Source organism: Lacerta agilis, chromosome 2 (genome assembly GCF_009819535.1).
Source record: "Lacerta agilis isolate rLacAgi1 chromosome 2, rLacAgi1.pri, whole genome shotgun sequence".
Lineage (NCBI taxonomy): Eukaryota > Metazoa > Chordata > Lepidosauria > Squamata > Lacertidae > Lacerta > Lacerta agilis.
Genome location: NC_046313.1, coordinates 40847248 through 40863167, shown reverse-complemented (window position 1 = coordinate 40863167; position 15920 = coordinate 40847248). Strand labels below are relative to the sequence as shown.

At 44.8% G+C, this 15920-nt stretch overlaps 1 protein-coding gene across 26 annotated transcripts in view; it reads right to left on the bottom strand.

Moving 5' to 3' along the window:
* The window catches only part of CACNA1A (calcium voltage-gated channel subunit alpha1 A), a 267437-nt gene that overhangs the window by 18361 nt on the left and 233156 nt on the right, over window positions 1-15920 (bottom strand). For 25 of the 26 annotated variants that reach the window (XM_033139731.1, XM_033139730.1, XM_033139737.1 and 22 more), the window contains 6 exons: window positions 12351-12456; window positions 10892-10999; window positions 9127-9227; window positions 8284-8393; window positions 7606-7744; window positions 4975-5088 (listed from right to left, as the gene is read on the bottom strand). In XM_033139731.1, the coding sequence (XP_032995622.1) occupies window positions 4975-5088; window positions 7606-7744; window positions 8284-8393; window positions 9127-9227; window positions 10892-10999; window positions 12351-12456 (678 nt within the window). The remainder of the gene's footprint in view (window positions 1-4974; window positions 5089-7605; window positions 7745-8283; window positions 8394-9126; window positions 9228-10891; window positions 11000-12350; window positions 12457-15920) is intronic. The other variant, XM_033139749.1, reaches the window with a different exon arrangement.

Sequence of the window (15920 nt, the reverse complement as noted above, 5' to 3'; positions counted from 1 at the left end):
TAAAGGCTGTGAATCACCATTTACCTTGGATGGAGAGAAAGGCAACTATACTTGTAGTGGTGTGTGTGTGTGTGTGTGTGAGAGAGAGAGAGAGAGAGAGAGAGAGAGAGAGAGAGAGAGAGAGAGAATTAGGGAAGGGATTATCATAGGTGGTCACAGAGCTGTTTGACAGTGGAACAGGTGCATTGGAAAGTGATGGGCTCTCATTCACTGGAGGGTATTTAAGCAAAGGCTGGCTGGGCCTTTGGCAGACATGCTGTAGTTGCATCCCTTACAGCGCTATGGTTCTAAAAACATTCCCACTAACCTGACTTTTCAGAATGCCTTATTTAGACCTTTGGTTCTCCAAAATCAGTCCTCCTTAACTGATAAGAAAGGCATCAGTTTCCACCAAAATCGCCCCAGCCTGGTATTCTTGTCCAGCAATCACAACCTACATATACCTCTGATCTAAAGGCTATTGCCACTTCTCATCACCACAGGCCAAGATTTCTGAGGAAGCATCAGGTGTTTCTGATTGGGTGTGGGAACTGTTACGAGTCCTCCTCAAAAAGACCCAAACAATAATTCTCTTGCAGAGTCCAGCACTGAGTCCACCTAGGCAGCCAAGGGACAGGATTATCATGGGGATGTTTTCTGCAGTGTGACATCCATAGAGTGTATTACTGAGAGAGATGAGTCACACTGAACAAGCTGCCTCCAGACAAAACTAACTGTGGAGATTGGAAGACAAGTCGAAGACTGCAGAGTGCTCCAGTCTTCTGCTCCTCTCCCCGAAACCCAGAGCTAAGTGACAGGAGGAGGGCCAGCACAACCCCAGCAGTATGCACATCTGGAGTCTGGAGGAAGTGCAGGAAAGGGATGACCTGGTGGAAAAGGTACATGGCTTCTCCTATAAAACGCTCCCTGTACTCATGGTTGAGTGCTACAGCAACAGAGTAAGACCACAACACAGGAATCTGGCATCTGGACACAAGCTGAGAGTAAGTTTTGCAATGGAAAGTGGCAGTAGGAAGGTGCATGTGTGTGAGTACCAAGGGAAAGGGCAATTCTACAAAAGGGCTGGCAGAATGTTTATAGGAACAGCAGCATCATGTCAGCACTGTGACAAGAAAGGTATGTAAGGGCCTGTGCTAGGACAGGGACAGAAATTGCCAAACTGGAGAAGGCAAACTACATGCAACGTGGCAGTTATCACCAAGTGTTACATTACTTTGTTTAAAAATGTTATGGCCTTCTTCTAATCTGTAGGGATAATGAAGGCTATATGTCATATGCCTACAAATGGCAGTGCGGGAGGTTTGTTTCCTACTTATACAGATCAGCTGCAATAGACTTGGTGAAATGAGACAGCATTGCTTATTGGAGTGGGGCAGGGTGGGGAGCCTTCCATTCTGACCTCTTCCCATTGGCCACACACAGTCTCACTCAGAAGAACTGGAACCAGGTACAGAGATGGAAGGCTCTAGGACAGGTACAGAGAACCTGTTTAGGGGGCTTCAACTCCTACCAATACCAGCCAGTATAACCAACTGTTAGGTATGATGGGAGCTGTAGTCCAACAGCATCTGGAGGGCCACAAGTTCCCTATTCTGGTTTTAGGAAGTTCTAGCCTGTCCTTATTTTGGGCAGTAGATGTGCAGCATTTAGCAGCTTCATCCCGCCATAACTCCCTCTGTCGTTTTGAGGTTTGATTACCAGATGCAAAGCTCATGCAAAAAACTAAAGGAGAACCAACGCCATTCACCTCCTTCCCTGCAAACAGATGCCCCTTTTCTGCACTGTAATTCATCATCACAGCTGTGCTGAAAGCAACACTTTCTATTACATACTGGATCGTCTTCTAGGAGCTGTACTGATGTTGGATCAAGACTGCACAGAAGGTCTTATCAGTCCAACTCCAGCAGACAGGCATAGCAGGCAAGCATACAGTGGTGATAAAAAGCCTAAGATGCTTTAAAGCAGCAGTGGCCAACTCTTTTTGTGGCAAGTGTACAACCACAAATCAAATCTAAAGAATAATACAGTGCTACTCAGCTGCACTCTGCAGTACATAATAAAATGTTCTAGTGTCTTGGAACTGTTTTGCTTCTGTCTACTGGAGTAGACAATAGCACAGCATGAGAGAGCCAGGTAGGAGCACAGTGATTCCATGCCATTGTTAGGTCCAGAGGTCCTCCATTTCCCATCGACATGTACTACAAACTCCTACTGCTTGTGCCAGGGGTTGGCAACCTATGCCTTAAAGCCATTGTTTCAAGCTCTTCACCTTCAGAGAACCCTGATCACATTGACCTTTCTGACAAGGAGCACCTGTATATTGCAAAAAATTGTGCTGAGAGTTTTAGGGAGCACATTAGTTCACACAGTGCACTTGTCAGACCAGCTAAGTTGCTTCACAAAGCCCACATATGAGGATAATGTGCTTCTTAGAATTCCCCTGAGGCTCTGTACTGCAAGGGAAGATTGCTAGTGGCTGGCAAGTCAAGGTCTATCTGTCATTACTATGAAACCTGTTGAATCAAAGGGAGAAACCTTTGTTGAAAATGCAGTGTTGATGATGCCAAACAGCTGCTGCTGGGACCTTTCCAAGACCAGTGGGCCTACTAGGTTGAAGGACAGTTTGCCCAGGGAGCTGTCCAGGATGCTGAGCTTTGGTGTGAGACAACCATGATTTATGTACCGTACCTCTGACTTAAAGGGAAGGTCTGTGTTTGGTAGCTAGGTTGCCATAGCTGACGTTTTCAACAAGTTGTGTCTGCTAAGATACTTAGGAGTTACAATTTAGACCCTACTCGGTAGAATTGGGAGGCACAGTTATAAACTAATTGTAGCAGATAATGTATTTATTTTGTCCATGATCTTCACCTCATAATATGCCCAAGCTCTCACTTGCACACATATACACAGAGACACAAATATGCTTAGCCTGCTGGTACGGCAGTAAATGCTGCTACACGGCGGAGCATGCTAAGAGCGACTGCTGCTGGGCACATGCTTAGCAAAGAGCACTCACCCCAGCCCATTATCCCTTCCCCACCTTCCGCCTTGCACAACACTGGCTGCTGGAACAGCATCTCACAACCCTGGAAAGTTTGCTACTATAAAGCATGCTTCATGCCAGATCAGGAAGCGTACATTACTAGCTGGATGGTAGCTGCAGAAGGACACGGGCTTTGTTTTGACAACAGCTATGCTGTGACAGGCCACAGTTTAATTTAGCCTTTTCCTCCACTCCCCGTCAGAGTAGTGAAGAGTGAGCACAAGGCTAGCATACCAAAACAGCCCTCCAGGGGCCAAGGAAGTAAAATAAAATTCCAGCCTGGTCAAAGCAACAAGTTAGCAGAAATTATGCCTTCAAAACAAGACCACTTAAGACAACAAGAGGCGATTGCCCCAGTGAAAGCCCAGTGGGAAAGCAGAAGTGCAAAGACAAGATCAGAAACCTGATTCCCAGACCCCAGGTCTCAGAGCAGAAATAAGGAAGCTGCGGCTCTCCAGAAGGCCTTGGGACTACAACTCCCATCATCCTTGACCACTGGGTACGCTGGATGGGCTAATGGGAGTTGAAATCTAACAGCATCTAGAGGCCCACAGTTCCACGTTGCTGTCTGATAGGGTGCTCTGTCCCATGGCTGGGGTTCATGGCATATGTTACTTACTCACAGGACCCTCCTTCCCACCTCCCTTGACAAAGGTGCAATTTCCCTTCTCAGGAAGGATTTGTTGCTTTACTACATTCACATGCCAATATTTTTATGCTTCTTAAGGGAAGTGTCTCATTCTCCTCTTTAACATCTCCATCCTTAGACACAGTGGGCTGGATCTGCTAATGGAGAGCTGACACATGTGTATTGCAGCAAATGCTGCTACTGCTGTGCACCTGCTACTGATGCAAATTGAAAGAAATGTGTAGCAGGCACTCAATGCCCACAGGGCATAGATGCACCATGCTATAACTCCATGATCTTAGTTGGGCTGGTGGCAGCGAGGAGGCCAATCAGCCTACACACATCTGCTCTGACTTTCTTTTCATCATGTGATTCTGACTGCCACAAGGCTGGAAGAAAATATCCACTTCAGTCTTGCTGCTACCCAGCTGTTTAATTGAGCTGTCTGGACAACTTGGTATTCTACTAACTAGATGCTAAAGATCAGAAGGTTGTAAAAGTATTGAGGGAATTTGCTGCCTAAAGGGACTTGGAGTGGACCCATTACATTGGAATCACTGCAGGAGAAGGCAGTGGTAGCATTGGAAATATAAGGGATGACTTCTACAGCAGAATGCTGACTTTAATGAGAAAGCCTGATAGCTTTCCCATAATATTTGGACCAATAAATTGTGATGAAAGGCACCTGCTGTCTTGTATGTAAGACATTATTCTCTGATATATTGCTATGAAGTATCATCTCATGAGCATCTTCTGTGAATTTAAAGGGTTTAACATGAAATGGGTGGGGAGAATCTGCAGGATGAAGAGGTGATGCAGGAAAGGTAGTATTATAAAGTCTAGCCCTTTATGGGGGGGGGGGAATTCAGTATGCTGTTTAGACCTAAAGTACACATAATGGGGAGATGCACACATGCCATCGACCTGCATCTCCCCTGCAGAATACGTAATATTCTTTGTTCAGGTGCCCCTCTGTGGAACCTTCATCTTGCCCAGGGCTTTCATTTCCTGTGTGAAAGCAAAGCCTTCAGCACATGTTAATAAGCTGAAATGATTCCTGGAAAGAGCATGCTGTCTTTAAAGTGATATACACACCCTAAAGAAACAGATGTGTAACAGGAAGACTCAAGGATTCTTTCAGTTTGCACCAGTACCGGGTAGCACTAAGCCCAACATTGCTACCTCCTTGGTGTGCATGTGACAATGAGGATCACTGCTACCCCTATGAGCAAAAGAGAGTGCAAGGAAGGGGAGGTCATCACAGCCCTCAAGTTCAAAATGGGCTGGATAAAAAAACCCTCACCTGGTTTTCAGCAGGCAGTCGTGGCATGGAGGCAGCACGTCCATGACCTTCCATGGGCAGGTACTGGTCACTGTCTGAGTAGCCCTCCCTTGCCATCTCCCGCATCTCTACAGACTGGATTAGGCAAAGCAGATGAATTTATTGATTTATTTAAAACATTTATAAACCTCTTAGTATTTTAAAAGCCTTTAAGAAGTGCACAACATAAAGAATAGTAAACAACATAATTATAATTAAAATAGAAATACAACATAAAACCAGTAAAACAGTACCAAGAAAAAACAGGAATTTAGAGAATTCATACAAGTAAAAAAAGGGGCAATCTTATGGGTCAGACAAAGCCTGGGCAAAAAGATACATTTTTATACCATGTCTCAAGCAATGGGGTCACGAGATATGGGATGCCAGATTTGGGGGAGCTGGAAGGGACAGATGTGGAACAACTGACCAAAGATAAAAGGACTCAATGGACTTCAAACATAGAATATACTTATTCTGGCCTCATGCTGCTGGCAACCTCTAGTCATTAAGTATCCTTCTGCTAAACATGATTCGACCTCCCCCTCTCTAGCTCTTATAAATATATTTCCCACCCAAATTCACGAACAGAGGCAATGAGCATTTTAGATTCTGGATCTGCAGGCTGTTGTACTGCTGCTGTGTCCTGCGGAACCCCATATACAAGTGGTGACCTGTGTGGACTGGTGTGGTAGAAGGCAGAGAAACCAAATGCAACTGGAGCCAGAACAAACTAATTCTGGTTTTTTCTTCAACCTCCTTCCTGGTGAGTACTACAAGGGCAACACTGAGAGCTGGGCCGTCTTAAGCATATCCGGCACCGTGACGGGAAGATCGCTCCGGCGCCCCCCATTTCCCATGCAAGAGCGCCATGCGCAGTCACTCTGCACATGCCCCGAGGGCAGAATCCCGCTCCGATCCTACAAACCCCAAATGCCTCTTACTTTCTCCTCCCCCCCAATATTAGACCTTTCCCAACCCGAGAGGCAGCTCAGCCCCCCGCAGGCGCACCTCTCCCTCGGGCTTGCCAGGCTTGGTCAATGGTGCAGCCAGCGGCCACTACGAACTGGCTGATCAGCAGCTGCTGCTTCAGCTCCTCTGAGGCGCTGCTCCCCCCCCCAAAGCCGCCATGGCGTGTCTTCTGCTTCTTGCCCACCCGCCGCGGGCAGGACCAATGATGGTGACACCGAACTTGTGCTTCGCCGGGCAGGGCCAGGCGCGACGGGCAGCCGAAGTGCGTGGCACGGCGGGGATGCTGCCAGCTGTGCTCCGCCTCCGCCTGCTCAGCCGAAGCAGCTGTGCGGCACTGCCGTCCAGGGAGCCCTGGCTGCCGTGCCAACGGGAGGCTCGCTGGCGGCCTCCCCACAATGGCGTCTGCAGCCCGAGAAGAGGCGGGCGAGAGCGGTGCTGCCGGTGGGGCTGGAGGGCGGCTCTTGGCGTGGCATGGCGGAGGCGCCCTCCAGGCCGTGGCACCTTGTGCCACTAGCCTCTATGGCTAAGACATCCCTGACTGAGTGGAAGAATCTGACAGCCAGTGCCATTCTCTGGACTGGTTGTAAGGAGGAAGGCAGGCAGATGGGGGCTGGCTAAAGGCAGGTAGACATTGGTGGGGCAGCATCCCATTTGCCTTAATGGAACAGCCTCCATTGATATACAAATGGTTTAAATATGCTGTGCAAAGTCTTTGGAGCCTGCAGAACACAGCAAGAGGCAGGGGTAAATTCTTCTAAGGCGCTCTCTCCTAAGGCCGCCACATATAAAATCATGCAAGGAAAGAGGGCGTTGCTAGTATTCTTGGAGAAATCACTCCTATTCTCCCAGTTCATAGGCTGAGAGCCAAATGGACACTAAGGAGGAACATCTGTACCAATAAGGTAGTAGACTTAAGACTGTGGAAAGAAATCAGTAGATTGTGACTGAAAATGACATGTAATGTGCCAGGATGGATTTTCCTCTCAAATTACACTGTGTTCATGATACAGAGCATAACTGCAATTTTAAGACAAATATTTTGAGAACAGCCATATGAACACGGAGCATCAAAATTCATATTTCTCCATTTAACTCATGTGGAGCCCCTACAATCTAGGTGGTGGTGAGGTTTTGCTTCACCTTTGGAGTCCCCTCCTCCTTTGTTTAAAGTAAGGTGAATTCATATGATCAAATTAGCATGGCAAGAAGGCAATATGAGCAAGCACAGGCTGAGTTCTGTTTATGGCAAAAAGATCTTGCAGCTGATTCACCACAAGTACAATTTGCAACTCATCTCCCTTTTGTTATGCTACAAGAACTTCATAGAGTAGGTTGCACAGGGTGCTGTAAATGTGGGCTGTCATGAGATCCAAGTGTCACATGATTCCTTCACCTTCAGTTGAAGCTCAACCCATATTGGCCTGACCCACATCTCAACTATTGCTCCTCTGAACTGGACCTTCCTGAGCAACTTTCCTATGATTCTGGAATTCTCAAAACATGATGTCTGATTCGAGTGAAAGATTGCATATTATAACAGACTTTAAAAAGATTTCAAGAGGACAAACTAGGTCAGAGAAGAGAGAAAGATTGAGAGATAGGTAAGTGCCAGTCCAAGCACCTAGCTGGCACACAAACCACCTGGGAATTGGTCCGACTATTGGGTATCTCTTCTGGGCGCCCCGGCTCTGGGCTCCAGGTTCCTGTCTTCTGGAACATCTCTTGTGCTCGTTGTGTGACCCAGGATTCACTTTCTTTCATTCCTCCTTCCTGTATGGTCCTGGAGCAGAAAGAATAGTCAGACTATAACAAGTTGCTGCACAGTCACAAACAGAGACTGATGACACAGAATCATTAGGGTTGTGGAAAGGCAAAGCTGCTACAATAGCTGCCTTGTCAGGTTCCCTGCTATTCAAAACCCTAGAGTTTCCCAGCTAAGTAAACACAGCCAGAATCTGGTAGTTTCAGGAACTGTTATACAGTACCTGGAAAGCATATAGCAGGGATCAATCATGTGCAGAACCAAATCAGGAAAACCCCCACTCAAGTTGACATACTGAAAACCAGAGACATAAACTCCCTTGAGAATATTTAGTAAAGGCTTGTATACAAACATCGAAAGCAGAAAATATCTATAAAAGTACACTGTAGTGTTTCTGGGCTGAAGACTCCAGTTATATCTTTTGATGTGATAATCATTGTGTGGGTTTCTAGTAATCTATGGTGATGGTTCTACAAGGTGTCTGATTCTGCACATTCTGTTTCTGAGATGTCTTTTTGAATATAGCAGGTCTGAAAGCTATATTGATTAAGACTCACGTCCCATCCCCTTGATCCAGTTGTGAGGAAGGGAGAGCATTCTGTCCTGGGCCACCTTCCTGGGATGGGGATGCTAGATCCATGCGCTGGAACATAAGTGGTGTCCGATTCTACAGGAAAGCACAGAATGATGCACAAGTTGGTATTTAGATATCTGTTGGAAAATACATGCAGCTATTAAATAGCTTCTTTTCCTCGAGTAAAAGTTCAGACCATTTGAAAAGCTGTCAGTGACAAGACAATACCTGCATGCTTTGAACTGTGAGTGAAACCTTGCTCACAGACTGATACAATGCCTATTGGCTTTACTGAGAAGTAAAGGCTCTTCCCTCTATCACCTGTCAATTGGCAGCAGTCATTTCATCAGGCTGTAGCAGGGTAGGTGGGGAGAGAGGAGTTCTAGGGCCACTTCATTGATGCAGCTGAGAGTCTAGCAACCATTGGCTCTTCCTTGCCTTGAGGTGGGCATTATAAGAACTTGTACTTAAGAACTGGCACTGAAGTTTGAGTATTTCCTCCTTGTCGGGGAGGTTTTTAATTTTTTTTTACTTAGCTCTAGTTCCTTCACAATTCCAAGAAGGCATCTGAAGATTCTCCTTCAGCCCTGCCTGCACACTGCATCAAAATTATTTGGCACATGTACATCTGCATGACAGCACACACACAACTGCACAAATACAGTATCATACATCCCTCGCCCGCCCCCCTAAAATACATTAGTTCAGGGATTCATGGAAATCAAACTTACAGCATAGATACAGAATTGGCAAAAAAAGAAGGAAAGAAAGAAAGCTGGATATTGAGGGATCTTTTCTGAAACCATGTTTTATGGTTGCCACATACCTGCTCCTCCTGTATGGCCTGCAACTTCTTGGCCTTACTTTGGCGGTAATATTCCATGATCATCATGGCTGCATAGATTTTGCCCACTGTCAGATCGGTAGCTGTAGGATGAAGAAAGCAGAAAGAAAACAATAAATTGCTTCAGCTTATTCTTCCCTTCAGTTTGTCTAAAGGTGAACTCTGCCCTTCAGTTTGGGCTCAGATTTCTTGGCTGGTGGGGTGCCATCTCTGTAAGTCTCTATGTGTTTGTGTGTAAAGCTGTTAATTCCTTCATGGGTTTTGCAGTTGCAGCTCAGGTAGACATCTGAGGGTAAGTTCCCAAATTTAAATTGCTAGTCTCAAACGCCACATGGAGAGTTGAACATGACCTCTTATTAGCCCTCTTTTGGCAAAGTAAACACAAGGGGCATGTGGATAAGTGCATTAACTCTACCCTCTTGCAATCATTCTAATCACCCTCCACAAGTTGAAAGGAGGAGCCTTTTCAAGAAGACATATTTTAGAACAGCTCTTTCTTCTCTGTAATAAAATAATAGGAAAGGGATTTATTTATTTATTTGCGGAATTTTTATTCTACCCTTTACCATGTGGCCTCAGGGCAGGTTCCAATAAAATCAAAGTACACAACAACAATGCAGATCAGTATATATATGTTGTTGTTTTTTTAAAAAAGATGATTAATCAATATTATTTTTTATTTTATAAAATTTATACACCACTTGATTGTAAAACACCTCAAAGTGGTTTACAAAAAAGATGAAACAACAAATAATCAATAAGAATTAATAACAATTTAAGTCTTTCAAAAAGTAAAATTAATAAAAAATCACAATATACAAGTTCCTTTACCTGAAAACACCTGCTGTCTGAAGGCTAATTAAGGAGAAATGTCTTTACCTGACATCAGAACCTGCTCTGTATTGATATCTGTCTGATCTCGAGGAAAGTCCTCAGAGTTGTGGTGCGACGACCAAGAGCACCTATTTCCAAGTTTCAGTCAATCAAGTATCCATTAATGGTGCTACTACCAACACAGCCTCCCTGACACATCTCAGGACATGGGCAGGACAATATTGGGAGAGGTGCTCTTCTAGTTAATTAGGGCCCAAGCTACTCAGAGCTTTATACGTCAAAGTCAACTGTCTGAACTGGGCTTGTTGACATATAGGTAGCCAATGCAGATGCTTTAAAAAACTGGCATTCTGAACTAGTGACAATCTTTGAACTGTGTTCAGGAGTTGCCCTATGTAAAGTGCATTACAGTAGTTAAGCCAGGAAGCTACTAGGGTGTGAATTAGTGTGGCCAGGCTATCCCTGTCCAGACATGGCCATATGTGATGAATCAGCCATAGCTGTCAATAACCACTACCTCAGCCTTCAGTGACAAGGTGGTATTACAGAGTAACTTCAGACTATGTACTTGATCTTTTACAGTGGGGTGGGGTGGGGAATGTCTGGACCATGAGCAACTCTTGTCCCACCATGGGATCCAAGTTGATCCATGAGGCTGTTTTCCCCAAACCATGCCCATCTGTCTATCAGTTGACATCACTGGGTGACAGCTGATGAGCACGATTTAGTACTGCTGAGTGCTGCTTTACCATTGTGTTCTCTGTGGGAATATCCATGTGGAAATGACACAGTTCTCTCCATTGCCAAGATGACATTGCAACAGTAAACATGGGCATAAAGAAGCAAGTATCTGCATGAACTCAGTGTGGACAGAATGAATGTCACAGGCAGGGACAATAATGACCACTCTTACATTTATGAGGGGTGACCAGGAGATCCAGAGTTTTCTGGGAGAGGTTGGGCCAGATTGCCATCATTTCCTTCCTCAGCTCAGCATCCATTTGCTGTTTGTCAGCGCCCCCTAGAAGATGTAAGCCAGGGATGAGACACAACAAATGAACACCTGGGCACCTGATCTCCACTCTCTCCCCCAGAAGTATTAGAATATTTAAACTGTTTCTCTTGGATTCTGTTAATTCTCTGGTCAATATTGAAACCAAAATTGAAAAGAAATATTAGGGCAGATCTACGCCATACCTTTAAAGTATATTCAATGCACATTTAAAGCATATGACTTCCCCCAAGGATTCTTGGGAACTGTAGTTTTCCCTTACAGAGGTACGATTCCTAGCAGCCTTAACAAACCACAGTTCCCAGGATTCTTTGGGGAAAGTAGTGTGCTTTAAAGGTGCATTGGATATGATTTAAATGTATGGTATGGATGTGCCCCATTGCTGTTACAGCCATTCTATATCAGAGTTGAATGAGTCACACTTCACATTGTAGGTGTTAGTTGGTATGTTTGACCATTGCTGACCTCAACACAGAAAGCTGGCAAGTCCGAGAGGATTCTAGAACAGTTATCTCCTTAACATTCTAAAGTTCTATATCAGAATATTCTACATCATATGTTTTTTTGGTCAGTGTGCATTCCATACCACTCAGTAAGATGCATGTAGATCAGAGATGGGGAACCTGTTGCTGGACTACAACTCCCATCATCCCTGACCATTGGACATATTGGCTGAAGCTGAATCAGAGTCCAGCAGCATCTGGAAGGCCACAGGTTCTGCAACCCTTATCTACACATTAGGAGAAGTCTTCCTGAGAGATGTGGAATGCACCCTGGGGCATTCTGCTCCATGGGAGGTTTCTGTGCTCCCTGACCTCACCTGTGGGGGGCAAGGAGACAAACTACTATAGCAAAATAACCAGAAAGATCTCCAACCCAAGCGAGTCAGACAAGGAGCCTTGGAGCTTTTAATAATGACAAGTACATTTTATCCTGTGTAAAACTCTACAGTGAAATGTTCCTTGATTTTAAAGGCAGTATCACTCTTCTGATGGGTCTTTAACGTAACTGCCTTCTTCATGCATAGGCTGGTACTGGGATGTTAGACCAATTTAAGAGGCAGAATGCCTACCTCTTACTACTCCTCCCTGGGGAATATCTGGTCCAGGAAGCCTGGTTTCTCCTATTCACATTTGCATACATATTTAAATATAATGTATCATCTAAATGAACTAGCAGGTACTATAATTGTGCAGTGGTAGTAGCGTAGCTAATGAGGTTAATCTAAGGCAAAATTATTGCTAATTGAAAACTTTCCCCAGGCTTTGCTTTCCAACATTTAATTTAATTTCCCAGAATTCTCTAATCTGTCAGGAAAGAAACTGCTCTCTCTTGCTGTGTTTATGGGGGTGTCACTTGCCTTTGGCAATCTTGATGTCAAGTGCAGTCCGGATCAACGCCATGAGGGTAGAATTGAAATGGACTGTATTGTCGTCTGCCACAGGCAGGTCCATACGAAGTAGTCTCTGCAGAAACCCAAGCAGAAAGGTGTCATCTCACAACTCCCCACCACCCAGGTTATCATGCACAGAGGAGTATATGAGCTCTGGGGAGAACTCTGAGTTCAATAACTTTGTCTTGCATCGAATCCTCCTACTCATGGATTAACCTCACTTCCCACCCAATTTCATGAGGACCAAAGCCTAGTTGCAATATGTTAATATCTGGATACTCTGCTCTTATCACACCTTATTTTGCTTTCACCCAACTGCTTTCAGATACTGGTATGTGGATTCCACATCAGCTACTAGAAGATGGGCCTGGAAATAACCCCACATAATAACAGTATGGACCTGGGACCTGGTTGCACTCCTAAACATGTTGCTTAGAAATTCATCCCACTGAGATTTACCTTTAACATTCTGCAAGATTATCTACTGGGTTTCTGCCAATGACTTTAGCCAGAGATGATTGGAGTCTGAAGGCCTCTGCAAGGAGACTTGGAGGCAGTTTCCTGGCTTCTGTTCTAGCCCACTGTTTCCCAATCAGTTTTCAGAAATAGGAATATTCTAGACTCCTAGCTTGAGTCACTAGAGCTACTCTCATACCCTAGCTGTAGATGAGTCCCATGTGTCCTATCCAACTAAATCTCTCATGATGTAATCTCTCCTCTCCAGAATGTATCCCTTTTAAGGTCCTCTTCTGAACTTCCACAGAGTTCTCCCCAAAGAGCTCATTGTCTATATAAAAGTAAAAAAGTGTAAAACAAAGGAAAAACCCAAATAAAATCCCATCTATCCAAGACAGCAGTAGACAGCAGTGGTAAAGGTATGGGGTCCAAGGAGAATGCACACAAACATTCAACAGAGCAGGTTTCATCAAATGCGCAAGACTAGAGCATGCAAAAAGAGCATGCAGCATGCAGCACAGTGCAAAAGCATGCACAGAGAACACGTTGAGACTCATTCATAGCTCTGGTATAGATTGCTCTAAGGGAGAGATCCGGATTGTGGGCTCTTGGTGCAAAAAATGGGTGCGTCCTTAAGGTAGAAAAGAAAGAAATGAAATTGACAGACTATGGGCCATGTGCCATTCCTGAGCCAAGGCTGTGGGCTGGAGATCACACAAGATGCTCAGGGTGGGGCTTGACCAGCTAGTGCATTAGCTGAGATAGGACCAATGGAAATGGGGGTTAGACGGTCAGGGTCCTTGGGGTTCATTAAGTGGATGTCACCGAACAGAGGTGCACAGAATGACAGATGAGATCAAAAACTCTGAAGGAAGAGGAGAAAGAAAGAGGGAGGCACACATATAGATGATGGTGATGATAATGATGATGATGACATGTTAAGTAGGAAGATCCCTCAGGAATCTGATGTCCAGAAAACCTGTAAATCTTGGGAGAGCAGCCTGCGTTAGACTGAACAGATCTTCCTCAGTGCTTCATACTTGGGTGCTCAGAATGTCCTCCTCTTTGGCAATTTGGTGAGAATGCTGCCTGTGCCCTCACATTACCTTGTGTTTCTGAGCTGTCCATGAACAACAAGGTACATGGCCTGTGCATCAAATCCATTCCTGTCACATAACTTAATTCAACCTGTCAGAAGATCTTGCAGAGTCAAGCCTTTGTTTTGAGCCATATGCAGGATCTGTTGTGGGTCCCAAAGGTGAGGCACCTCATAAAACCTTATTTTCCTTCTCATTCCTTAGACCTTTCTTTTGCATTGCATTCAGAATTCACAGAGGACTGGGGATGGACTCTCTGGACTTTTTGGCAGTTCACCAAAAGTTTAACAGTGGTTGTAGAAATTATATTTTTGCTTTGCAACCAGAACTCAATAGCCACACCTCTTGGTGACTACCTTACTCAGGGCTTGTCGACTCTTGCACTTGTGCCGTGCCTAGAAAGCATGGGTCCGAGAAGTTTTCCTTTGCCCTGTTCCTTTACAAGGGAAAACGTGCTCTTTAGCGATAGATTGGAACAAATGGCAATTGGGGGGGAACCTGAATTGTTATTTGCTCTGATTGAGCCCTAAAGAGCAGTTTTCCCACGAGGAAAGCAGCGGGACAAGAGAAAGTGTGGATAAACCCTCAGTGGATACCCCAGGATTCTGGCAGTCTACAAGACTGGGGGCTTATCCACAGTTACCATTTCTCCTGCTCTTTCCAGACACAGGTTTGCACCAGACACAGGTTTGCTCCACGTCCAAGAGTTGTTGGGTTCCTGCCCCCCCATGCTTTCCCTGTGAAAACCTGCTCTTTAGAACCCAATCAGAGCAAGCATCAATTTGGGTTTCCCAGCAGATTGCTCTTTGTTCTGATTGAGCTTTAAAGAGTGGGTTTTTGCAAGGAAAGCGATGGGGCAAAAAAAGAGAGAGCACTTGAATGCAGTGTTTTAAAGTGCAGACTTTGCCTGGAAGAAGTAGAGGAAATATAAGTGTGGATAAACCCTGAGTGTTACTTTGCTTTTATGAATGGCATAGGAACTGCTACAGCATGGCTGATCTCTAGTAACAATGGATTCATGTGGCTGGGGCCAGCAGCATAGTTATCTCCCATAGAAGGACCTGCAGAACTGTTATGGGTTTGTAAACTACCTTGCTGCTTCCACCCACAGAATTGTCTTCCTTCAAATGTTACCACACTGCAGCTATTCTTATTCTGGTATCACAAACTGTGATATTAGGCCTGAGTGCAGCAGTTGCTTGTGGCTCCCCTCATCCCCACATCGATGCCACAAGCCCTTCTTCCAGAGTCACTCTATACCCATTTTCCCCTATTGTTTTGCTGCATTCAATTTCCTAAAGCATTTCTTGTAGTGACCCAAAATATCTCAATGCCAACCAAAACAAATACAAAATGTTATAGAAATATTCATACAGATTTGTATTGTTCATAAAAAAATTCACTTATAGTTTGTAGTTTCCGCTTACTGAATATGAATTTCTGTATGTGTGCATGTGTGTGTTTCAATGGCACAGAATTCACAGTGCGCTTATTTGGGGACAGCACCCTAGCTTTTCCATGCACTGGAGCAAGCATGGATTGCAACAGTAAGGGAGATGAAAGAGCCAAATCATGTTAGCCATAGTGTATGTAGGGTAATGATTATGAAAATGCCAATTCTGTAGAATTGGGTCCCTTGGACTGCTGTCTCATGCAGAAGAAACCGAGATCTCTGTATGATCAGGGACAGCAACAGTGAATAAGGGATAATGGTGGGGGTTGATGGATACAGGCAGCAATTCTTTACCAGGGCAGATAGGGCACTCCGAAATCCCAATTCTCTTCCTCACAAATATGTAAGGGAACTGCAGAACAAATTTATCTCTCTCTGGTTTTCTGGACAGCTGATGCCATGGTTGAATGAACCAAGGGATGTATGGACAATGGTAGCGAATGGGAAGGACATGGAAGATTTACAGAGGAGTGGGCCATTACAGAGGAGAGAGATTATTATAGTGTATTGCACCAAAAACAACATTTTTAC